The sequence below is a fragment of the Uloborus diversus genome, chromosome 8, assembly GCF_026930045.1.
Source record: "Uloborus diversus isolate 005 chromosome 8, Udiv.v.3.1, whole genome shotgun sequence".
NCBI lineage: Eukaryota > Metazoa > Arthropoda > Arachnida > Araneae > Uloboridae > Uloborus > Uloborus diversus.
The window spans coordinates 145,991,461-146,016,851 of record NC_072738.1 but is presented as its reverse complement, the minus strand read 5'-3'; the positions used below and the strand labels follow the sequence as shown (position 1 = coordinate 146,016,851).

The 25,391-nt window shown below is 35.9% G+C and overlaps 1 protein-coding gene across 1 annotated transcript in view; it reads right to left on the bottom strand.

Annotated features, from left to right (window-relative positions):
• LOC129228663 (cubilin-like) overlaps window positions 1-25,391 on the bottom strand; it is a 240,137-nt gene that overhangs the window by 45,438 nt on the left and 169,308 nt on the right. The window contains exons 38-43 of the mRNA XM_054863347.1: window positions 21,492-21,615; window positions 21,187-21,375; window positions 16,456-16,582; window positions 13,870-14,120; window positions 3,184-3,395; window positions 1,438-1,600 (exon numbers count right to left, since the gene is read on the bottom strand). Coding sequence (XP_054719322.1) covers window positions 1,438-1,600; window positions 3,184-3,395; window positions 13,870-14,120; window positions 16,456-16,582; window positions 21,187-21,375; window positions 21,492-21,615 — 1,066 coding nt within the window. The remainder of the gene's footprint in view (window positions 1-1,437; window positions 1,601-3,183; window positions 3,396-13,869; window positions 14,121-16,455; window positions 16,583-21,186; window positions 21,376-21,491; window positions 21,616-25,391) is intronic.

Genomic DNA, 25,391 nt, shown 5'->3' with positions numbered 1-25,391 from the left:
ATTGCGAGATATAGGGATGTGGTCTTGGAGCCCCTATGACAACCTCTTGAGGGGCGCTGTTAGCCCCGAGTTCGTTTTAATGGATGTTAGCACAAGACCACGTACAGTTCTTCTGGTCGACGAATTTCCTGAAGGGGAGGATATTTACTGGATGGATTGGCCAAGCAGATCTCTAGACTCCAATTCTATAGAGCATGTCTGGGACGCTCTTTGGAGGGCAATAAACACTCGCAACACCCCTCCGAGGACCCTCCATAGCCTGAGTACAGCGTTGTTGAACGAGTGGAAACTACTGCTCCTCCCTCCACCCAGAATCCCATAAACTGCTTCATTTCAAGTATGGAGTCACACTGCAAGGCTTATATGTCTGTTAGAGTGGAACGTACCCCCTACTAACCCCCCCTCTTTTTTAAAAATTTTGCAGTTGCTGTTTCATACCATCCGACTCTAACGAGTGTTATTTATGAGCATGAGTGTTCATTTTAAACTTTAAATGGTTATTTGTTTTATATTGTTTTAATGCATGTACATACCAAATTTCATAAAAATCGGTCCTGTAGTTCTGAAAATAATTGACGAAATCTGAAAATTCTCTTAATTTCTTACACTAGTGTAGTAGAGTCATTTAAGCCTCTGCCAACGGAAGTCATATCATGAGGGCCGGACTTTACCGCTTATTCCCGAGATTAAAGAAACCCATGTACATACCAAACAGCTCGTCTACGGCATCCAAAGACTGTATTTTCCCTCCTATTGGAATGAATCATAACAGAAAAACCGTATAATCCTAGAAAACCCGCCTCAGAAGGTAAGGGTAAATACTGGGTGCCAGCAGTTCGCTAATCTTATCTTCTCTCAGACGTTGACTGGCTCCACAGGGGTGATAGTGGACTTGAGTTATTAGTTTTGCAAGACATTGTGAAATTTTCAGAAGCTATGATTAAGCTCGATCTCTCCCCCCTCCTCCCCGTAAAAACTTTTCAAATATGTACGCAAAAATCATTAAAAAAAATAATCAAGGTTTTTTTTTTAAATAGTTTGTCAGTTTTAGAATGCGTTGTCAGCCCTGAATTTTCGGAAACGGCAATCCAAAATTTTTGTACATTTCGGAAATTTCGGATCACAAACACCCCTGTGACTCCAGTTCGTTTATGGTTATTCCGGACTGGTGATCTCTAAAAAGAATTAAGGCAGTCTCTGAATACCATTGGCTAATTGTTTGTTTCATGCTTTCGAATAGTTATTAAAAGAAATGTAGTTAAACTACGAAAAAAAAAAAAAAAAAAAAAAAAACCTAGAGTTTCATACAAATAAGTTATCCGTGCATGAGATATACTTGACGAAAGTCGGTTCGTTACATCCATCAACCTCGTTATAAAGGAAACCTCGTCTTACCGAGGGTCGTATTAAAAGGTTATACTCTTCGTATCTACTTACAAATCACAGATGTAAAGCGTATCTTAAAACCAGCTTTGTTGATCTCGTCATTGGTGTGGAATGAGATAAACACTTTATTTGTTGAGGATGAGATGGGGCTTGGTATGGTGGAGCCACAGTAGCGTCCAATAAATGGGCTGTCTGGAGAAAGGCCGTCTCTCACCTGTTGAAGAGGAAATTAATGTATCTCAAAAATTTGTACCTTTTGAATTAAAGCCATTGTGCTGTCAATAATAAATGATTGGAGGCTTTAAATATCAAAACTATTTCAGTCCATGAATCTTCAAAGTATATTTGTTTCGTAATTTGATGCTTTTTGGTCGATACTATCACGTTGCAAAGCGATTTGGAACGAACCTTGCTCAATCGAGGCGAAAACCGGTGAGAAAACAGGGCATTATTTCGAAACCAGTTATACCATTCAGTAAGTTACCGCCCTATAGTCAGGGCTAAGGCAAAAATACATCGCCAGCTCATTCAATCCCAGCGGAGTACTGCAGTTTCATGCTTATTAGCACTCATCAGCCTGGCATTGGAAGGAATGTGCTGGAGGTGAAAATTTTCTTAAGGAAGTCAAGAGTGCCAAACAAACTGGTAGCTAATACAGAATTAGCACTGACCAGACGAGTGACCGAAGCAATGGTTCGGTTCAACTCGAAGATTGAAGGCAAGGCAGGTATATAGGGCAGTAACTTATTGAATATACCATTGCTTGCCTTCCATATTCGAGTTGAACCGAACCATTGCTTCGGTCACTCGTCTGGACAGTGCTAATTCTGTATAAGCTACCAGTTTGTTTGGCACTTTTGGCTTCCTTAAGAAATTTCCACCTCCAGCACATTCACTCCTATGCCGGGGTCTTGAGTGCTAATAAACATGGAACTGCGCTGGCGGTGTATTTCAGTCATACCATGTTTTTACTGAACGGTCTAATATGAAATAGAGCGGATAACATCAACCGCATTTATAAATAATTTAATCATCGAAATCGCATTTGTTCAGGCTGGTATATAGTTTAAAATTCAGATAAAATATGAAGTTTGTTGGAATTTAAAAGAAAGGGACCCGTTTATTTCAAAACCAGTTTACCCCAAATCATTTTAATGTGTAAGTAGTTATAATACAATGCTAGTTAAAAAGTGAAAGAAAAAAAATGAAACCGTAAAGTGTAGCATTAGTGTTGAAAGAAAAGCTCGCTTTTAGTTTAATCTTTGTTTCGTTTACCACTGCTTTCTCTTTTCATTCTATTAATGAATAAACAAGCTACAAAGTTTCTATTCTTGCGTTTATTTTTAGATTTGTTTTCAAAAAGTGGGGCTGTGTATTGGTTTCTCATCATTTGCAGAACCTGTATTATTCCTAAGAGCTAGCATCCGTTTTGGCTTGTGGCGCCATTATCGGCGAATGCTAATACTACAGGAATTTTTACGCTCACTTTTCCCTCCAGATGGAAGCACTAGGGCTTTTTTCGAAGCGAAACAGCACTATAGGAATACAATTTCGTCAAGAGTGCTTAAGATCACACGGATACTCAAGGGGTCTTTTACATGCCGCGTAATTTTTGCGAGAACAGAGCTGGCATTTTAATGCATCTCGAAAATCCACCGACTGAACACTTCTACCAGGTTTTTGTAGTATTAGAAGTTAGACAGAATGCACGAGCTTGCAAACAATGAATTGAGAATCAGCTAGAACAGACCTCAAACCTCAAAGACAACGCCAAAGCGCTTCGTTTTCAAAGCTTACCTCTACGTAATCGGAAATGCAAGTTTCATTTTCTCTACCATCCTCCAAGTCAAACCTCAGGAATTCAATTCGGAAGATCTTGTTGGAGTCATTACCAATTAGGGTCCAGCTGCAGTCCAAATTTGGTTCATACAAAGTGTCGGAATTTATATCGAGGGACGAAATTTCTCCGAAGGACTGGTTCAGAATTCCACCACAACCTTGTAATGGACCTAAAAATGGAGATAACATTGGGTTTGGTGTAGTTATGATTGCACGTTTTAAATAGGATTTCACTAAATAGAAGTTAACTGTTTAAATAAAAAATTTGCTAACTTTTTAATTTAATATTTCTTTTTTTCGTTTCATAAACTTTCAAAATTCTAATCAAGAGCAACATATTAATACGTACGTATATAAGATTCGACATTCGAATATCCGTATCTTTACTAATAACATAGCTGAAAGTCTCTCTGTCTGAATCTCTGTCCGGATCTCTGTCTTTCAGGATCTCTGTGATGCGCATAGCGCCTAGACCATTCGATCGATTTTGATGAAATTTAGCACAGAATTAGTTTGTAGCATAGAGGTGTGCACCTCAAAGCGATTTTTCAAAAATTCGATTTTGTTCTTTTTCTATTCCAATTTAAAAAACATTTTCTCGAGCAAAATTATCATAAGATCGACGAGTAAATTACAAAGTTATCATACCGTGGAACCGTAACATGAGCAAACCAATTGGCGAGAAATTCATCATACATTATTTGTAAATATGCAGGCGAACCAAAAGACCTTTTAATTTTCTACTACGGGCAAAGCCGTGCGGGTGCCACTAGTAGAATATAAATAAGCACTTTTTTCCAATGTGAAGTCTTTCGACAAATTGAAAGTCAAAACAAATTCTAACGATCTATTCATTTTCACTATTACTAGAGTGGCGAAAAAAGCACAGTCATTCACTTCAAGCAATAGGGCTGACATGAGATAATACACTGGCCTCAAAAAGTTAAGGTAACAACATGTTTTTCGAAACTCACCTTTAAAAAATGGCAGTAACAATAAAATGCATAGTTTAAATGAATGATAATAACGAACTTTAAATCCATTTATGAAAAAACGATAGCTGCCACTTTTATTTTATAGAAAAGAACATATATTTACACTTTAAAAACGATTCAGAAATGTTCGTGGAAAATAATAGGATGCTAATGTGCCCAATTTCTTTCAGTAACTTATCTTGGAAAAATCAGGAACGTTTTCCGCTAAAAGTCAGTAACCTTTCTGAAATTAATCTTGAAACTTTCTGAAGAAGTGCGAAATCTCCCCTGTCAAAGCCAGCCATGTCTCTAGAACCTTCCAGAAAAATTACGTAAGTTTAGTGTTATTGATTAGAACCTTCCTGATTTACCAAGAAGGCTCCATAAAAATCAGAGCGACCACGGCCAAAGTTATGCAAGAAGGAACCAACCATATCTCTTGCCTCCAATTTCTGCCTTGCAAAGCTGTAGCTATCCATTGACTTTTTCGCTCTCATTAGCAGCTTAGTCAACCTGGACAGGCCGTAAGCAACCTTAGGCCGATACACTTAATAAACACGCTCATTCAATCATTAAACTGGTTGCTAAAATTATTTTCCAACACAGTGAAAGTTCTGCAAGCGTGCAACTTGTAGCGATTCAGGAAACTTTTTTGTGAAGATACTTGTTTTTACGGGGAAATAGGTGAAAACGTCTGAAATCTTGAAACGTTCCACGGAAATAACCAGTAACGTTTCGGAATTTTTTTTACAGTGTATGAGTGAGAAAAAAATATGCAAATATCAAGTTTTCGTACTTTTGTGGGTAAGTTGTTTTGATTCTCAACTGTTGTTCGCAGATTTGGCGACAATAGTCAATAGAGTTTAGAAAATGTCTCAGAGACGTCGTTTGCCCGATTCGTTAAGGTGGCGGGTAGTTGGATGGATGGAAATGGGAGTGTCTCAGGCTGATGCTGCAAGACGTCTCAATGTGTCTCGTAGTTGTTGTTCAGCGACTTTGGGATCAATACCAATCAGAAGATTCTGTGTCCAGAAGACCTGTTCCAGGCCGACCACTAACTACAACACCTGTAGAAGATCGTTTTTTAAGTCTTTCGGCCCAAATGAGAATAACCACTACTGTGCCGCAGATCCTTGCAGGCCACTTTGTAGCATCAGGAAGAAGAATCTCTGCTACTACGGTGCGAAATTGTCTTCACAATGCAGATCTCTATGCAAGACGACCAATTGTGCCTCTTCCGCTCAACGGACCACAGCGAAGGATCCGCTTATGCTGGTCAAGAGAACATGTTTCCTGAACTCAGCAGCAATGGGCTTCTGTGCTGTTCACAGACGAGTTCAGATTTACATTTCAGTGTGATTCTGGTCGTCTACTGATCTGGAGGGAACAGCACACTCACCATCAATCCAACACTGTTGAAAGGCACATTTATAGAGATGGTGGAATCACATGGTTTGTGTGGACAGGGATCTGGTTCCTGGGTTACATTGACCTGCATGTGTTCCATGGAGAAACTCTGACTGGTCTGAGATATCGGGATAAGATCCTTCATCCATATGTCCTTCCATATGCTGGTGCTATTGGTAATGACTTCATTCTGATGGATGGTAATTTACGAACTCACCGAGCTCGAATTGTTGAGAAGTATCTTGAGAACCACGGTTTGGAACGAATGGAATGGCCAGCTCGATCTCAGATTATTCGATAGAACATCTTTAGGACTATCTTGGCAGACAGGTTGATGCTTTAATTCCTCCTCCAAGGGCGTTACATAAGCTGAAACAAGGCTTAATCTGTGTCTGGTCTTCACTTCCTATTCCGGTGTCCGACAAATTAATAAACAGCATGAAAAATCGTTGCCCCGAATGCATTCAAGTTACTGGGAAACACATTCCTTATTAGAACCCATTTTTGTATTGTTTCTATGATGTTTTACTGCGTAACACTAAGATTTTCTGTTTTATTCAAGAATGGACTTTTCCGCAAAGATTGCTTTTTTTTGTTATAAATGTTTTTGCAATACACTCATACAAATTTCTATGACACATTAAATTAAAAAACAATTTAATGCACACATCCTCCAAATTTTTGGTTTCTACATACATTCATTTGCAAATTATACGCAAAAAAAACGGTTGTACCTTAACTTTTTGAGGCTAGTGTAAATAAAAAAATCGAGACGGAGAAGGAAATTCTTTTTTGAGATCTTTTGCTTTGTTTATACCGTCAGCGTTAGAATTTCCGTTTACTTACTGATTGCATCACATTGTCTTTACTAATAATAAAGCTGAAAGTCTCTCCGTCCGGATCTCTCTCTGTCTGTCAGGATCTCTGTGACGCGCATAGCGCCTAGACCGTTCGGCCCATTTTCATGAAATTTGGCACAGAATCAGTTTGTAGCATGGGGGGGGGGAGGGGGTGCACCTCGAAGCGATTTTTCGAACATTCGATTTTGTTCTTTTTCTAAACTAATTTTAAAAACATTTCCCCGAGCAAAATTATCATAAGATGAACAAGTAAATTACCAAGTTATCATAACGTGGAACCGTAACATATGCAAGCCAATTGGCGAGAAATTCATCACACATTATTTGTAAATATACAGGCGAACCAAAGGACCTTTTAATTTTCTACTACGGGCAGAGCCGTGCGAGTGCCACTAGTTAACAATAAATCTCTTAGTTAAAAATCCACAAGATCCTTGACAATATACAAGCAAGTAAAACCACACATTCAAAATTAGTAGTTGAGTTAACTTTTCAAATATCGTCTAATTTAAGCGTTTTGATTATTAAATGTTACTTATCCAGTACTGATAGCTATTTTTAGGTAATGCAAAAATTTATGCATGATAGAAATAGCAAATGTACGTGACGGCAAACTGAAGACTCAAAGTACTTTGAAACACTTTTAAACATGTTCGGAAGCCTTCAAAGTTACACTATGATCAAATACCTTTACTTACGTGAAATTTTGATGAGTAAATTGCAGAAACCTTTAGTTTTAATCCAATTTCGCACTTCATTCAATGTGGAAGTGCATCTACGTTGTTGCTTGCTTCGTGCACCCTCGATTGTGGTTGAACGATGTCAGAGCGTATGCGCTAACGTGTCACCCTTGCATTTAGGAGGTCCGTCTTCACATTTATTAGCGTCATTCACCTTGTTCACAATTCCTAGCCAACATTGCACCCTGCAGCATCGTGTTTTCATCGCAGGGAGCAAAATAGCTATCTAGAGGCACCTGTAGTTCGGACAGTACACTGTTCAAACTACAGGTTGCATTTGGCACCTTTCTGGGGTGAAACGTTTGTTCACTAGCGGCACCCCACAGAGAGCCGAAATTGCACCCTTAAATAGGGTGAGAAACTGGCTCCTTTCACCCTACGTACACCGGAGGTGAAAGTTGGTAAGTTGGGGGAGAAAATGGCACCTTTATTCCTTCCTATAGCGATTTTTGCCCCCCCCCCCGTGTTGCGTGCGTTTTTGAATACAATTGTGTTTTATTTATTTTTGTTCATACACGAAGTTTTGATATATTTTTCACGTTAAATTAAGTTCTGGTATTAAAACTTGTAATTTAAGGCATTTGATCACATTTCAGACTTTCCAACATAGTTGAGAAGTGTTCATGACTTTAATTTGTCTGTTCGTGCACTCACTTTCGTATATCCACTTGGATTTCACAGTAATTAATATGTTGTTGACATCTACTACTAGACCAAGAGCTGACCCCCCAAAACACGATTTATCTCTTTTATGGCTTGTGGCCGGTTAAAATAATAAAAAAATGCAATTTAAAACTTTGGCTCGAATCCCCCCCACTAATTTTGGGTCACACGGCTGCGTGGGTGGATGAAAGGTCAAAAAAATGAAAAATATCAAAGTGATGAGTTAAATGGCTAAAAACTATATAATAGCATTAAATTAATAAGAAAAAACCCGTAGCTAATTTCCCCCCCAGCTATGTTGGGGCGAACGTGGTGCCCCCCAGGGGTAAAGTATCGATTATTAAACTTAAAAAAAATGATCACTTTCGTGGGGGGGAATTTTACAGGGTATTAGTTTCATTATTTTGATTGCCAAAAAAAATTCCCCCCCAGTAACTATGGGTCAATTTGTCAAAAAAAATTTTTTTTGTTCCTCTTTATTTGGTTCAAGTCGAGTATTATTCGAACTTACGCATGACTGTTTAAGTTGCAAAAAAACCCCCCAAAGTTTGAACGTTTTTTCATTAAAAAAAAACTCGTAGCAATCCCCCCCCCACACCTATGGAGGGGGTTGCTACGCGGTGCGCAGTTTTACAACGTGGTGCCCCCCCCCCCCAAGGGGTGAATTGTCGATTGATTAAATTAAAAATAAATGATCACTTTCGTGGAGGAAATTTTACAGAGTATACATTTAATTGCAAAACAAAATATCTCCTCCCCAGCAATTATAAGTCTACCAGCTGCATTGTCAGGCTTTGCACGGTCTACCTCAAAAATGTACGTGTTTTCAGCGTTCCAAGCATTTTATACAATTATATAAATTTTCTCGCTTTCATTACATTTCTTATTGCTGCTCCACTCTTATTAGTCAAAGCGCAATGTTATATAGCCTATAGCCTTCTCAATAAATGGACTATTCAACACAAAATGAATTTTTCAGTTCGAACCCGTCGTCCCTGTAGACTAAGAGCTGAGCCCACAAAACACGGTTTATCTGTTTTATGGCGGGTGGCCGGTTAAAATAATAAAAAAATGTGATTAAAAATTTTGGCTCTAATCCCCCCCCCCCTCCGCCCACTATTTTCGGGTCACACGCTGCATGGGTGGATGAAAGGTCAAAATAAAAGAAAAATATGAACATAAGTGAAATGGCTAAAAATTATATAATAACATTAAATTAATTAAAAAAACCACGTAGCAAATCTCCCCTCCAGCTATGTTGGGGCGAATGTGGGAGCCCCCCCCCCAGAAGTGAATATCGATTGTTAAAATTTAAAAAAAAAAAAAAATCACTTTCGTGGGGTTGGGGATGGGGAACTTTACAGGGTATTTGTTTCATTATTTTGATTTCCAAAAAATCTCCCCCCCCCCCAGTAACTATGGGTAAATTTGTCAAAAAAAAAGTTTTTTGTTTCTCTTTATTTGGTTCGAGTCCAGTACTATTCGAATTTTCCCATGACCTCTTAAATTGTAAAAAACAATTGCAATTATTTATTCGGTAAAAAAAACACGTAGAAAATCCCCCCCCCCCCAGCTATGTTAGGGCGAACTTGTTGCCCCCCAGGAGTGAATTATCGATTGATTAAATAAAAAAAAAAAGATTACTTTCGTAGAGAGGAGGGATTTTCTCAGAGTTTACATTTGATTGTAGCAGGAAAAAAAATCCCCCCCCCCCCAAAAAAATGTTTTTAATTTAAATTAGAAATTTTGAAATATTTTTCAAAATGAAAGGAAGCAATACAGCGTCCGTACATCTGCTTCTACCATTGTGTGCTCAGCATGAAAAGAATGAAGGGGAAAGTATACGCCTGTGATGATTTCTTCTTGCTGTTTCGAGGGCAGTTTCGTCAGTGATCAACTGTAGCCAACACAGTGAAGTCGTTATAGCTGTTGGTTTTTCTTTTCGGAGCACGCTGTACCGAATCCTTAAACTGAAAACGTAAAAAAATCCTTTTTTCAAAAATATATTTTGATGTTTTTATATTATGAGTGTTTTAAAGGGTAATTTTAAGTGTAGCCAGCCACCAGATAAAAGATAATTTAGTATATTATCTCCAGAGTATACATTTAATTGTTTTAATTGCAAAAAAAAAAAAAAAAATCTCCCCCTACCCCAGTAATTATGAGTTTATTTCACAAACAAAAGTGATTTTATGTTAAAATTGCAATAACGACGTTTTTACTTGTAAATGTTAATGCGTTAATCCGATGCGTTAAATGAATTTTTAAAATAATAATTTGGAAATTCATATAGATTTATTTACCTTCAGCATATTGGTTGTGATAGTGTCTATCTAGTTTGATAAAAATGTTCTTGCAATCTCGATGATATAAATCTGCTTCTGTTAAGAACTCGGAAAAATCTAAATCACGGAATTTCAGTTTTCAGTGTTTTCGAATCTTTGAAACTTTTATTCCTTCAAATAAAGTTTCTGTCAAAACATAATCTTTTATCTGGTGGCTGGCTACACTTAAAATTACCCTTTAAAACACTCATAATATAAAAACATCAAAATATATTTTTGAAAAAAGGATTTTTTTACGTTTTCAGTTTAAGGATGCGGTACAGCGTGCTCCGAAAAGAAAAACCAACAGCTATAACGACTTCCCTGTATTGGCTACAGTTGATCACTGACGAAACTGCCCTCGAAACAGCAAGAAGAAATCATCACAGGCGTATACTTTCCCCTTCATTCTTTTCATGCTGAGCACACAGTGGTAGAAGCAGATGTACGGACGCTGAATTGCTTCCTTTCATTTTGAAAAATATTTCAAAATTTCTAATTTAAATTAAAAACATTTTTTTTGGGGGGGGGGGATATTTTTTCCTGCTACAATCAAATGTAAACTCTGAGAAAATCCCTCCTCTCTACGAAAGTAATCTTTTTTTTATTTAATCAATCGATAATTCACTCCTGGGGGGCAACAAGTTCGCCCTAACATAGCTGGGGGGGGGGGATTTTCTACGTGGTTTTTTTTTACCGAATAAATAATTGAAATTGTTTTTTACAATTTAAGAGGTCATGGGAAAGTTCAAATAGTACTGGACTCGGACCAAATAAAGAGAAACAAAAAACTTTTTTTTTGACAAATTTACCCATACTTACTGGGGGGAGGGAGATTTTTTGGAAATCAAAATAATGAAACAAAAACCCTGTAAAGTTCCCCATCCCCAACCCCACGAAAGTGATTTTTTTTTTTTTTTTTTTTTAATTTTAACAATCGATATTCACTTCTGGGGGGGGGGGCTCCCACATTCGCCCCAACATAGCTGGAGGGGAGATTTGCTACGTGGTTTTTTTAAATTAATTTAATGTTATTATATAATTTTTAGCCATTTCACTTATGTTAATATTTTTCTTTTATTTTGACCTTTCATCCACCCATGCAGCGTGTAACCCGAAAATAGTGGGCGGAGGGGGGGGGGGGGATTAGAGCCAAAATTTTTAATCACATTTTTTTATTATTTTAACCGGCCACCCGCCATAAAACAGATAAACCGTGTTTTGGGGGCTCAGCTCTTGGTCTACAGGGACGACGGGTTCGAACTGAAAAATTCATTTTGTGTTGAATAGTCCATTTATTGAGAAGGCTATAGGCTATATAACATTGCGCTTTGACTAATAAGAGTGGAGCAGCAATAAGAAATGTAATGAAAGCGAGAAAATTTATATAATTGTATAAAATGCTTGGAACGCCGAATATACGTACATTTTTGAGGTAGACCGTGCAACGCCTGGCAATGCAGCTAGTAGACTTATAATTGCTGGGGAGGAGATATTTTGTTTTGCAATTAAATGTATACTCTGTAAAATTCCCTCCACGAAAGTGATCATTTATTTTTAATTTAATCAATCGACAATTCACCCCTGGGGGGGGGGGGCACCACGTTGTAAAACTGCGCACCGCGTAGCAACCCCCTCCATAGGTGTGGGGGGGGGGGATTGCTACGAGTTTTTTTTAATGAAAAAACGTTCAAACTTTGGGGTATTTTTTTTGCAACTTAAACAGTCATGCGTAAGTTCGAACAATACTCGACTTGAACCAAATAAAGAGGAACAAAAAAAAAACTTTTTTTGACAAATTGACCCATAGTTACTGGGGGGGAATTTTTTTTTGGCAATCAAAATAATGAAACTAATACCCTGTAAAATTCCCCCCCACGAAAGTGATCATTTTTTTTAAGTTTAATAATCGATACTTTACCCCTGGGGGGGCACCACGTTCGCCCCAACATAGCTGGGGGGGAAATTAGCTACGGGTTTTTTCTTATTAATTTAATGCTATTATATAGTTTTTTAGGCCATTTAACTCATCACTTTGATATTTTTCATTTTTTTGACCTTATCATCCACCCACGCAGCCGTGTGACCCAAAATTAGTGGGGGGGGATTCGAGCCAAAGTTTTAAATTGCATTTTTTTATTATTTTAACCGGCCACAAGCCATAAAAGAGATAAATCGTGTTTTGGGGGGTCAGCTCTTGGTCTATACAGCATGATCCGTACCGAAAATGAAGAGGGTAGGAATTTTTCAATCATTTGCCGAAACAACCAGAAATATTAAGCAACATTAGAATCATGAGAAATTAAAAGCGTTTCATAAACGTTTAAAGTTTTAATCGAGAGTAGCGTATCAATGTGTATAAGATTTGACATTTGAGTATCCTTATGCATACAAGATAAATATTCTAAAAGCCCTTCTTTTCAATGTCAAGTTTTTCGTCAGATTAAAAATAAAAACAATAGTAGATACTACATTCGCTTCATGCAATAACGCCAAAGAAAGATACTTTAACCAAAACACGATGTGAAAGTCATGAGACAAACACTGAGAGAGATTTATTTTCAAACCTTTTTTTTTTCTTTTTCTTTCCCCCGCCTGTGCTTCTCTGTTCGTTTTCTCTACGTAGTTACTTCATTGAGAAGAAATAGACATTTGGTATATCTGCTCACGTCGATGTGTTTTTACTCCGGAATTAGCTATTCAATTATCAGCTGATTTAAACGTTTTTATTTTTAATGTTGTTGTTGTTCAAGATAGTACTGATAGACAGTTTTAGGTAACGGTTTTGCAGGATATACATATTAAGACATTAAATGTTTAATAAGGTAAACAGAGCAATAAGCAGTTGTCAACATACTTGAAGCACTTATAAATATGTTCGAAAGCCCTAAGAGCTACAATGTGATCAAATACCTTTACTTATGCGAGTTTTCGAAGATTAATCCACGAAATTTTTAGTTTTCTTCTTCATTCAATGCGAAAGTAAATTTCGTTGCAACTTCCTTCTTCGCCATTGAAATTGAAATTGTCGTTGGACGATACGTAAGAGTGCATGCGCAAGCAAGTCTCCCTCCTATTGAATGGTCTTTTAGCACTTTTTTAACGTCGGTCACCCACTGAGGAACCAAAAACACCTTAACGACACTTCCTAGCCTCCGTTGCACCCTGAGGCACCGTTTTTTCACCCTAGGGTGAAAATGTCTACCTCTGAGACACTCCTGGTTTCAACAGTGTACATATATATTGTCCGTTTTCCAGGAGAAGGTACTTGACTCCACCTTTGTCACGTGGTCTCTGGTGATTCTATTTCGCTACTTTCAGCAGAAGGTATATTCGGATCATAGCATTTTGTAGTGAAAGCAGCAGTTTTTAAAGTGTAAGAATAACGAAAATAGCAACAGACAAGTGAAGCTTGTGATGTAATGGAAACTAAGACTTTTTTGCACATTAAATGCACGCCCAAGATTGTCTGGTTGTATCATTGAGAAGCTCGTGGATATGTTTACCGATCACTCCCGCGTTTTAATGGAACTCTGCGTTCGAGAAGGCGGGATGGAATGCGTTCTCGTGAAAAATGGACAATACCTAAATTTCGGATTTCCATCTAATCTGTGGCCAAAGAGTAAACGGGCAAAACGAAATCTAAAAACAAAAATAAATGAAACGTGTTACTTACCGTAAGTAGTGTAGTAAAATGCCGACATTTCAAGCGCTGCGAATTTTGAGCCATTCTCTATTCCTGGTTGGAGCAGTCTTTTTTCTCGAGAGAAAAGTGCCAAAGTCAAATTAGGTCCACTGGATTTTATTACAGGAGGGAGTTTGCTTCCGCATATTTTTCCAATAGACGGTCCTGTTGTGTTGCCATCGATAATCTCTAAATACGCATGCCAGCAGTGATAAGAGAGTGAGATATTGAGGGAGGAGAACCTGTGGGAAAATTTGTAGAAAAAGGTTTGGTAAAATTAACTGAATTATTAGAACTGCCCTAATAGTTTTATAAATGACTCATTTTTACTGTAGAATTCATTAAAAACATCACTAAAAAATTATCCTATTTTTTTCACAATGCTTTTTTGACATCTATTGAAGAGATCAATTCGGGCTGTGATTTAGTCGCACTGTAAAATCAATTCAGAAACGTTCTTGGAAAATAATGGGCAGCTAATGTGCCGAATTTCTGCCTGTAACATATCTTGCAAAAACCAGGAACGTTTGTAAGAAAGATTCCTAACTTAACCTAACTTAACTGTTACTGACTTAGGAAGTCAGTAACATTCCTAAAATTAACCTTGAATTTTTCTGAAGAATTTGGAAATCTCCCCAGTTAAAGCCAGTCTGGAACCTTTACGGGGAACTCGGTATGTTTAATGAAATTGATTACAACTTTCCTGATTTACTAAAAAAGCTCCAGAAGCAGCAATGCAACCATTGCCAATGCTAATGCAAAATTGCCGCTAAGATTCAAGCATATCCCTTGCTTGTCAATTTTTGCCTTGCAAAGCTGCAGCTATCCTGAGACTTATTCGCTCTCATAGGAAGCTTAGTCAATCTGGACGGGTTGTACACGAACTTGAGCCGACATACTAATTAAACACGCTCAGTCAATCTTTAAACAAGTAGCAAAACATATTTTTCACAACAGTGAACAGTCTGCATTCGTACAACTTGTAGAAAATTCAGGAACCTTTTTTTTGTAAAAATACTTGATTTTACCGGATTATAGATGAAAACACGAGAAATCTCGAAACGTTCCACTGAAATAATTATTGAGTTTTTAGAATTTTTTTACGGTGTAATATTATTACCAATACGGTTACAGTACATAAATAATATGATCAGTTTTCAATTTTCGAAACTTTTTACGTCAGTTTACTTTCAGTTGGTTTTTGTTTTTAGCTGTTTCTTCAGATTCAATGATTTGATTGTGCAGTTTAGTGCAGCTTTTCGAAAAAGGTAGCAGGGATGCCATTACTTGCAAAAAAGCAGAAAAGATCGGCCAACTCATTCAGTTTATTTTCACGCTCCTCCTTTAGTTCCGACGAATTCTACATGAAGTATTAGAAAAGACTCGACCTCTTGACTTGTACTGTGCATAACCTCATTTAAAGTACTTGACTTAACCATAACCTTATTTTCATGAAAACAGACTTTGACGTTCTTATTTACTGTAAGATATTATCCGAATAATTTCTTCCTTTGAATGTTCAAACATTAAACAATCAATGATGTGATAATAGGACGATCAAATTATGAGAAACGCGATCTTTAGATTCAAATTTCTCACAAAAATCAAAGTAGGTTTTTTTTCCTCCCTTCAGAGCAGCGCAATAAACGAAACAGAAAATGAAATTATAAACTTACTGTTTACAGAGCTTAAAGTATTCTCGAAGATGCAACAAGAAAAAAAAAAGGTTAATACTATGAAATTGAGCTCTTGAAGTACAGAAAAAATCCACAGTAAATTGTACCAGAAAAAGAAAGTGATTGCCAATCGGAGCATTGCGTTATTTATGTTACGGATCATATAATTCATCCGCTCTTCGCTAGCTCCCTACTTATTCAGTATAAGGGACAGCGCACCGTTCTACAAAAATGGAGAAGGCTGGCTCCAGCCCCACTGCTTGTGACTCGTTCTTTTCAATCAGTACACCTAGCGCGAGCTTCTTTTTCTTCCATAAAGTTTTGCAGTAAAATAATATTTTACGATAAAAAGTACTGATACCTTAGATGACTGTAATTTTTTAAGTAAACTTTTAAGGAAATTATAAAACAACAGAGAATCTTCTTTATGTCATCTTTCATAAAAGCAAAAGAACGCAATCTCTTTAATTTTCTCCGTTTTTGACGTTCCAGAATAAGTCTTTTTAGCAACTAAAGTATTTGTATTACAACTTTTTGTGCGAGTTCAAAAGTTATGGGAGAGTTTTTTTTTTTTTTTTTTGAATAGGTATCCTAAATATAGCTATAAAAGGATTTTCGAAACCCATAATATACTTTCTGTTGTTTATTGTTTTTTTAGATCTAGTATATTGTGCGGCTTTGAGAAGTTGAGCTCCGACTCTGACAATGTTTACCTCTGTTTCAGAAAATAGGGAGGGGTAATTGGCGCTAAGTTGAGTTGAGAAACTATCTTAGTAGTTTTTCAAAAATATTCCTACTGAAATCCGAGTCAATAACGCGTCTATTTTTCACTAAACTCCCCTAAAACAGGTAAACATAGTCAAGGTCACAGCTGAACTAATCAGAGCTGCACTATACTTACCTTACTGAAATTACTTTGTTCGGGGGCGCTCTGATTTCCCATATGCACTTCATTTCATCAAAATATTCATTTTCTGTCGGGAACTTCTTAATTGTGCCTTGTGGCGCAGTCAAGATACCTCCGCAATCTAAAATTTATAATTTTTATGTATAAACAATTTCTAAAAAAAAATAGTACAGGCAATTTTAGCGTATTATTTTTGTCTCGAATGTCATAAAAGAATATAAAAACAGCTGGTTATGTCTTCATGTTGGGATATGTGCTTTATTTTTAAGCCTACTTTAAAGTCCACGGGAAAAAAGAACGAAGGTTGAATGAATCATTAATATATTGCTAAATGGTCATTATACAGTATTTTGAGTATGAAATGTCCCGCACTTAGCGCTAAGTCTCGAAATATTCATTTCTTTTTTTCAATGTAAAATTACAGAAGTTTTATGCTATTTTAAACTACATTTGTATTTTTGCAGTGAAGAAAATACGAATACTTCGAGCTATGAAGCATTTTCCAGCCAAATACTGTGAACTGACCCAAAAACCAAAAAAAAAAAAGGGGGGGGGGAAACGATAATTATATGTAATAATGTAATGCATATAATTATGTGCAGTAAAAAATTTGAGGTAAGGGTTTTAAGATTAGGAAATGCGTCTGTTGGTCTCTCTGTTCACCTCTTACACACTTCGAGGCTGATTCAGGTTAAATTCGAAGAACCAATTGTTTGTTCCAATGATCTCAGTTAAGGAACTTCATTCCCATACTTATTTTTGTTAATCAGAACTTCTTTTGCTCAATTTGGAAGACTCTAAAATTATTAAATAAATAAATAATACTAGTACCTATACCGGGAAATTGGATTCTTATTTCCAGGAATTTAAGAGCCATTGTCTGTAAGGATCAGGCAGGTTGTGATCGTTGGGATTTTTAATTTTCTCTATTTTCACATAGGTTGTTTCTTATCATAAATGTAATGTAAATCCGAAATTTGAGCTTTGTCTGACTCACCGTTTTTGAGAAAACAATTTTTTTTGTTTAGCGGGCGTCGCACATTTTTGCTGGTTTTTCAAATTTGCAGATTTTAATATGCTTGTTGCTTGAAGCGCCCTTACAATGACATGGATTTTTTAATTCCATATTATTATATGGTCTTGTTAGATACTGTTACAGCTGTCAAATCGGTGACACTACGAGGGCGACGCCCTCAAACTCCGTTTAAAAATGACCGAAAATGATTTTTTTTCTATATTCAAGGTCAATTTTCTCAAAGCGCCTTCATGATGACACCAACATTTTTAGATCATTTTCTAGCCACACTTACATACATCAAAAATATGTATCAAAATCGGTGTCACTATAAGGGCGCCAGAAGATATTGGAACTTTTATTCGATAAATTTCACAAAAACACAAATATTTAAAATCTAACTACAACTGTCGCCCTCATAGCAGAGATCTGATACTAAATTAGGTTGATAACCAACATGTTTGTCTAACATTTGCACAAAAAAATCGGTGTCACTCCTATTATTTTTGGAAATATAACCGTTCGAAGTTAGTACGTTATGGCGTTTTTTTTATATTTATTTATTTAATCTTTTCACCCCCAGATAGTTTTTTTGAACATATTTATTTTTAATTTAATACAAAAATGTGTATCTTTTAACATAAATAGCTTTGTGCAGTAAGAGCGTCTTTTTCTTGAATAGAAAATGCCCGTTTTGATATAGGTACAGGCGGATGTATTGTGCATAATATGTCTAGATTATCATACCAATACTCATCTTGTTTTTTCGGCCAAACAAATATATTTATTCCAATTATTCTTCACATAGATTTGACCTCAACTTGCAAATGGATTTTTTACGAAAGATGTATAGAGAGAAGCTCTTACAAACATCTTATATAAAGGCTTCAAATTTTCAACTAATAAATACCCCTGCATTGCCAAAAGTTCAATTTAATGAAATTGGATGGGCCCTATCTTTACGAGATCAGTTCAAGTTCACTTCAAAGCAGGAGTACTTATAAGAACAATTTACGATTGGTGAAAATACTGGGAAAAACAACATCCCTGTCAAGTTGCACACTTAATGAGAAATGCAGTTCGTAACGGGGAAAAAACTGTTCGTTGCTTCAGAGTATTGTACTATGAAACAAATCCTATCCTTTTTTTTTCGATGGAAGAAACAAAAAAAACGAATGCATTTTCAATACATCAAATGAGAATACTGAAGAAAGCGAACATTCAGAATCTGAAACTGAATTTGAGGATAACGTAGACCAAAACGAAGAAAACATTAAGAATCAAATCAAACCAATTTCAGAAAGACGGTTATCTTTTATTGAAAACTGCTAATTTTGTAGCCCTAAAGCAATTGAAAACATGGTATCCCAGAAAAATAGTAGAAGTTGACCATTTGCAAGTTTAGGTCAAATGCATGTCAAGAACAATTGGAATAAATAAATTTGTTTGGCCGGAAAAAAACAAGACGAGTATTGGTATAATAGTCTAGACATGTTATGCACAAAAGATCCACCTGGTACCTATATCAAATCGGGCATTTTCTATTCAAGAAAAAGACTCTCTTGCTGCCCAAAGCTGTTTATGTTATAAGGAAAACTTCTTTGTATTAAATTAAAAATAAATATGTTCAAAAAAAATCTGGGTGTGAAAATATTAAATAAATAAATATTAAAAAAAAAAACGCCATAACGTACTAATTTGGAACGATTATATTTCCAAAAATAATAGGAGTGACACCGATTTTTTTTGTGCAAATCTTAGACAAACATGTTGGTTATCAACCTAATGTAGTATCAGATATCTGCTTTGAGGGCGACAGTTGTAATTAGATTCTAAATATTTGTGTTTTTGTGAAATTTATTGAATAAAAGTTCCAATATTTTCTGGCGCCCTTATAGTGACACCGATTTTGATACATATTTTTGATGTATGTAAGTGTGGCTAGAAAATGATCTGAAAATGTTGGTGTCATCATGAAGGCGCTTTGAGAAAATTGGCCTTGAATATAGAACAAAATTCATTTTCGGTCATTTTTAAACGGAGTTTATGGGCGTCGCCCTCGTAGTGTCACCGATTTAACAGCTGTAACAGTATCTAATAAGACCATATAGTAATATGGAATTAAAAAATCCATGTCATTATAAGGGCGCTTCAAGCAACAAGCACATTAAAATCTGCAAATTTGAAAAACCGGCAAAAATGTGCCACGCCCCCTAAACAAAAAATATTATTTTCTCAAAAACTGTGAGTCAGACAAAGCTCAAATTTCGGATTTACATTACATTTATGATAAGAAACAACCTATGTGAAAATAAAAAAAATTAAAAATGTCAACAATCACAAATGCTTTAAACTGTCTGATTCTTACAGACAATGGCTCTTAATAGCTAAATTTGCTTCGAGAAAACTTGGTAAAAAAATAACTCTTATGCGGAAAATTGATTTAAAGGAAAAACATAAAATGATTTTTTACGCTTGGTAATTTTAAGGGTCTTATTTAAACAGCAAAATTCTACATTACGCACTTAACATTGACGATATGTTAGAGATTGATTAATTTCCAACCTTTTAAAAATAAGCCTTCACACCCCCCCCCCCCCCTGTAAATTACGACATCAAAAACTTTCTTTAGATCAGTCTACACCATGCGACCTTCCCCCCCTCATCGTGGGCACCTTTGAAAAGGTGTCCATTAAAAGAACATATGGAACAAATATATCTTAAGTTATAAGTCGAATATGCCTGGGTTATGCTATGCCCTAATAAAAACCATAGAAGTGTTTGTTATTATACATCCAGAAAGACTAGCAGAGTTAGATTAGGTCCGTGACTTTATGCTCCCTACAAAAATCATATACCAGTTTCTGAAACCAAAAACACTCAGCAGAAGTATCCGAGCCTTGAGAATGATTACTTAGATCTTTTCTTTTCACTTTGCTTTATTTGATCCACTTAACATCCAGAATATGTTTCTCTCTTCTTACTATATTTTTAATTTTTATTTACTTTTATTTATTACTTTTCTGCTCCAAACTGTGGAAGACAAACTATGCTGAAACCCACCCTTCATTTTTTGGTCTATTGTTTGATTGTATTGAGTTTGATAATATCAATTGGAGCTGCACAAATTATTTTTTGCCTTGAAGTTAAAAAAAAAAAAAGACTAATTTAAGTCTCTTTCTCCTCCACTCCCTTCGAGGAAAAAAAACGTCATTTCTACTAGTCTATTTCTTAACGCATAATTAAGTATCAAATGCGGTTCTCCTATTATCCTTCGTAAAGGAGATGAAATTTTTAGACGATCTCCTAGTTATTGCTGTATTTTATAGTTTGTGTCACGAAAATATAGCAAAACTATTTTTCTTACGTTACTTCTGCAACAATAACATTTGCGGAAGCTACGTGGTAAAAAAATTCATAGTGCAGTATCATGACAACAACAACAAACGGAAATGGGTGGAGAATGCGAAAATTATTTGGACTTAATACGTCGATCTCGTGACAAAGACTTTTTTTTATAAGTAATATTAATTCGCTACAACATTAGTATGAAACATAGGTGTGGATATTTCGTCGCCTCAGAGCAACACTAAGACATCTAATCACAGAAATAACACTAAGATATCCTACTGTTGCTCTGGGGCGACGATTTTTACACGTTTCTATCTGTATAATCAAGTTTTTGAATCAAGAAATGGATATAAACTCACCAAGAACTTTGTAGTTGAGCAAAAATCCATGGGCAGTATAGGATGCGTCGGTATTGAAACGGATGGTGACTGGACCAGGTACCACCCGGGCAGCCGGAACTTCTGTACCACAGTAAGAACCATGTACAAGGCTCCCATTTTCTACCTCGTGTGATATTTCCACGTAATCATAAACGCAGTCACTGTTTCCTAGACAGACATTAAGCTCAAAATCTCATATCTTAGTGATCACAAAATACTTTTTTTTGCAATATATTTTTTGAAATGTTAACATCTTACCTTCTATGCTGAAGTAGTCATCAAACCTAAGGGAGATGTATTCACCAGATTTACCAATTCTGTACGTACATTGTAAGTTGTTTTCATAAAACCCTGGATAACTTGGGCTGAACACTCGACCTTCTCTTGTTGTGAAATTTCCTCCACAAACTAAAAAGAGGAAAAAGGAATCAGTTTTACTTATTGTTTGTTAAACCGAGGTTATACTTTAGTAACAAACTATGATGATATTCCATTGACCGGTAGTCCAACTTTATTTTTACGATAGCTGATACTGAAAGACCAGATACAGTCTGTCCACGTATTATATGAAATTGGCAAGTGTCGAATTAAGACGAGTCTAACTGAATGAGGGAGAAAGTAAAAATATTTGATGTGCGTGTTCCGCTTATTTGAATGTGGTTCTGCTTAATTTAGAGATTGACATACATCTGCAAATGCTGACATCCCTGAAATCTAATAGATGCGTCCATTTTTGCCTGTAACCAGATGTTTGCCTTTCCATACAATCGGCGGTCAGACTATGTTTATCATATTTTTCATGAAGATGACTGATAACCTGATTTTCCAGTAACTTTGGAGACATTTTAATATCCCAACCCCCTTAACTAATGTATATCATAACAAATAATAAACAGACTGTCTTGTTGGACCAGAAAACTTACTTCCCAGATGATGATGTTGATAACGAAGTGTGCTCTAAAGCGGCAAATGGGATTTTCTTTACTATTAATAAAGCTGAAAGCCTGGATGTCTGTCTGGATCTCTCTCTGTCAGGATCTCTGTGACGCGCATAGCGCCTAGACCGTTCGATAGATTTTCTTGAAATTTGGCAAAAAGTTAGTTTGTAGCATGGAGGTGTGCACCTCGAAACGAGTTTTCGAAAATTAGATTTTGTTCTTTTTCTATTCCTATTGTAGGAACGTTTTCCCGAGCAAAATTACCTTAAAATGGACGAGTAAATTACCAAGTTATCATATCGTGGAACCGTAACATGGGCAAGCCAAATGGCGAGAAATTCACCATATATTATTTGTAAATATACAGGCGAACCAAAAGACCGAAAATTTTTTTACTACGGACAAAGCCTTGCGGGTACCACTAGTAAAATTAATAAAGTTCATGGGTTTTTTAATGATCTTTGTTTTTGTTAGTTCATATTTTGGAAATTCTTCCAATTTTTTATATGATTAAATGTCGTGCTTTCATTTCTAACTGAATACTACTTCGTTCTTAAAACTTATTGCTATTTGACTTTTATGGGTAAGGAAGAAGCTCGATTTTTAATCACGTCAAAGCGGTGTGTTTTGAGTTCTTCTGTCTTCAGTTAAAACAGAAAACGGATGAAAGTAGCGATAGTTTCTCACAATTATTTCTGACAAAGGCAACGCCAGGTATTTTTGCTAGTTAAAAATAAGAGTGGATTTTAATTTAAAAAACGTATAAGTAACTGGGCAATTCCACAGGTAACTGACTGATATTTTGTAAGCAAATCAATACGTATTTTGTATTACTCAATGTAAAAGATACATTCCAAAAACAATCTTTTCCCCGTGGAATATTGTATTTTTTGAGCTGAATACAATGGTATTATTTAATTCTCAAAATACATTTTGAACGTTAGGAAAAAAAAATTGCCAAACGCATGGTAACTGACTGACATACTTCTTTTTAAAATGTCAGTCAGTTATGTATTTCGGGAATTAAATTCAGTTTAAAAAATGCAATACTCCAGGGATAAAGATCGTTTGCACAACGTATATTTTGCGTTGAATGTTACAAAATACTTTTTATTTCGCTTCAAAAATATCAGTCAGTTACTCACAAATTGCACAACTATAACTACTTTCCTTAGCATGAAAAATAAATTATCATATTCGTTAGGGCCATTTTTCGTTTAAAATTTTGATAAAAAGAAAAAAAAATAGATTTTCGACTAAACCTTAAGGTTTTATCGATCTTACTTTTGTTGTAAGATGAATATTAGCAGTTACAAAATTTAATGATTGGTATAATCATTAAATCAATGTATAATTAGGTAAAAGTAGGCTTAAGTGCAGAAACCTTAAGACCATTTAACTAATTTCCTATGTTCTCAGTAAACAAACAATGGTTTTTGCTTAGTTTTCATATTGTGATGATCTCCTTTCTTTTTAAGAGCAAGTAAAACTACGAAGAATAGAAAATAACTATTAATTTGTAAAAAGAATTGCATGCAAATAAATGATAATACTAGCTTAAAAGTAAATCTGATAAAGAAAAAAAGTGGTCGTTATTTCCATTCAGGTAACATGGCCTAAATTTAGAAAATATTAAAATGCGATTAGTGTAAACACTAAGACAATGTAAGATTGACATTAGAAAAGATAAGTTCATTATAAAAAACTATTTGTAATGGTTTTATGTGAAAGAAAAAGCAAGCAACAGAGTACATAAAACAATAATAACTTTTTGGACTGTTAATGCAATTAGATGTTAATACTAATTTACCGGAAGAAAATTTTACAAGAAATCCATCCCCAGTGATTCTTTCATTTGTTCGGAAAATCAGTCTCACTTTACTGGACAAACTGATAATGCGAGCAGGCGTAGAGACTCCGCAAAGCTTGGACCCGACTATCCATGTGTCCACATCTTCTATGTAGTTAAAAATCTATTTAATTTAAAAAAAAAAGCAAAAATGGAAAAATTATTATACAGAGCAGATTGTTAAACACCATTAATGAATTAATACACGAGAAGAAATTGGGACAGTCTAAACTGTAAATGAAAACTTAGGCACAGCTTCATTCTCAGAAACTTATTACATCGGTAAATACACCCAAACCTGTTTTTATGCGATTTTTTTTTCTTTTCTTTTTTTTTTTTTTTTTTTGAGCAATCACGATTGCTTATTGTTCTCACTTGACTGTTTTGATGTGCTATCATTCTATTTTCCCGCCAGCACCCTCGACCGGCTTCTCACAATGCTGCTCTTATAACGAAAACCGTCTCCAGGTTGCATCCATATGCTACACACACGCGCATACATACACAACTACACACACAAACACATACACACACACAAACACATACACACACTTAAACGCATACATACACACACACGCATACAAACAGACACCTACACATAAATACAGACAGCTACACATACACACACACACCTACACACAACTACCCACACACTCATCACACTCATGCCTACACACAATTACCCACACACTCATCACACTCATGCCTGCACACAGACACAAACACATATGCCTACACACACACTCCCCATCACACACAAACACTCAAACACACAATTACCCACACACTCATACCTGCACACAGACACAAACACACATGCCTCGACACATACACATACCATTATGTGTGGGGGGATATGTGTGTACGACATACACACATATCCCCCCACACATAAACACACATGACTACATACACATACACACACTCGTGATTACGAAAAACATAATTTGAATTCAAGATATCAAAATTCAAATTAATTTTTCTTTTTTCTTTTTTTCTTTTTTTTGTGCCGTATATTAAAGTTTCAATCATATTGGGATTTAATTGGCGAAATTATTTTTAAAACGAGTGCGAGATCTTAAATTGATGACATAGGCACCCCGATGGGAAGTCACTGTGACCTCCTAAAAGTTCCCCTATTCGGGAAATGTCCTCCGACTACTCGGTAGAAATTATCATCACTTGGTTTATTTTGATTTTGTTTAAAGATTAGTTTGTAAGTTTTTGGGTTATTTTCTATGTAAGACATTTTTTATGCGTTTTTCCTATCCACCGCATAAAAAAATATTTTGTAACTGTGTTGCAAAAGGGTTATTCCATATCAAGTGATCCAAAGTTTTTTCCCTCACCTTTTTGTATTTCTTTGAAATTTGGCTCATCGATTGTACCCTTCGAGG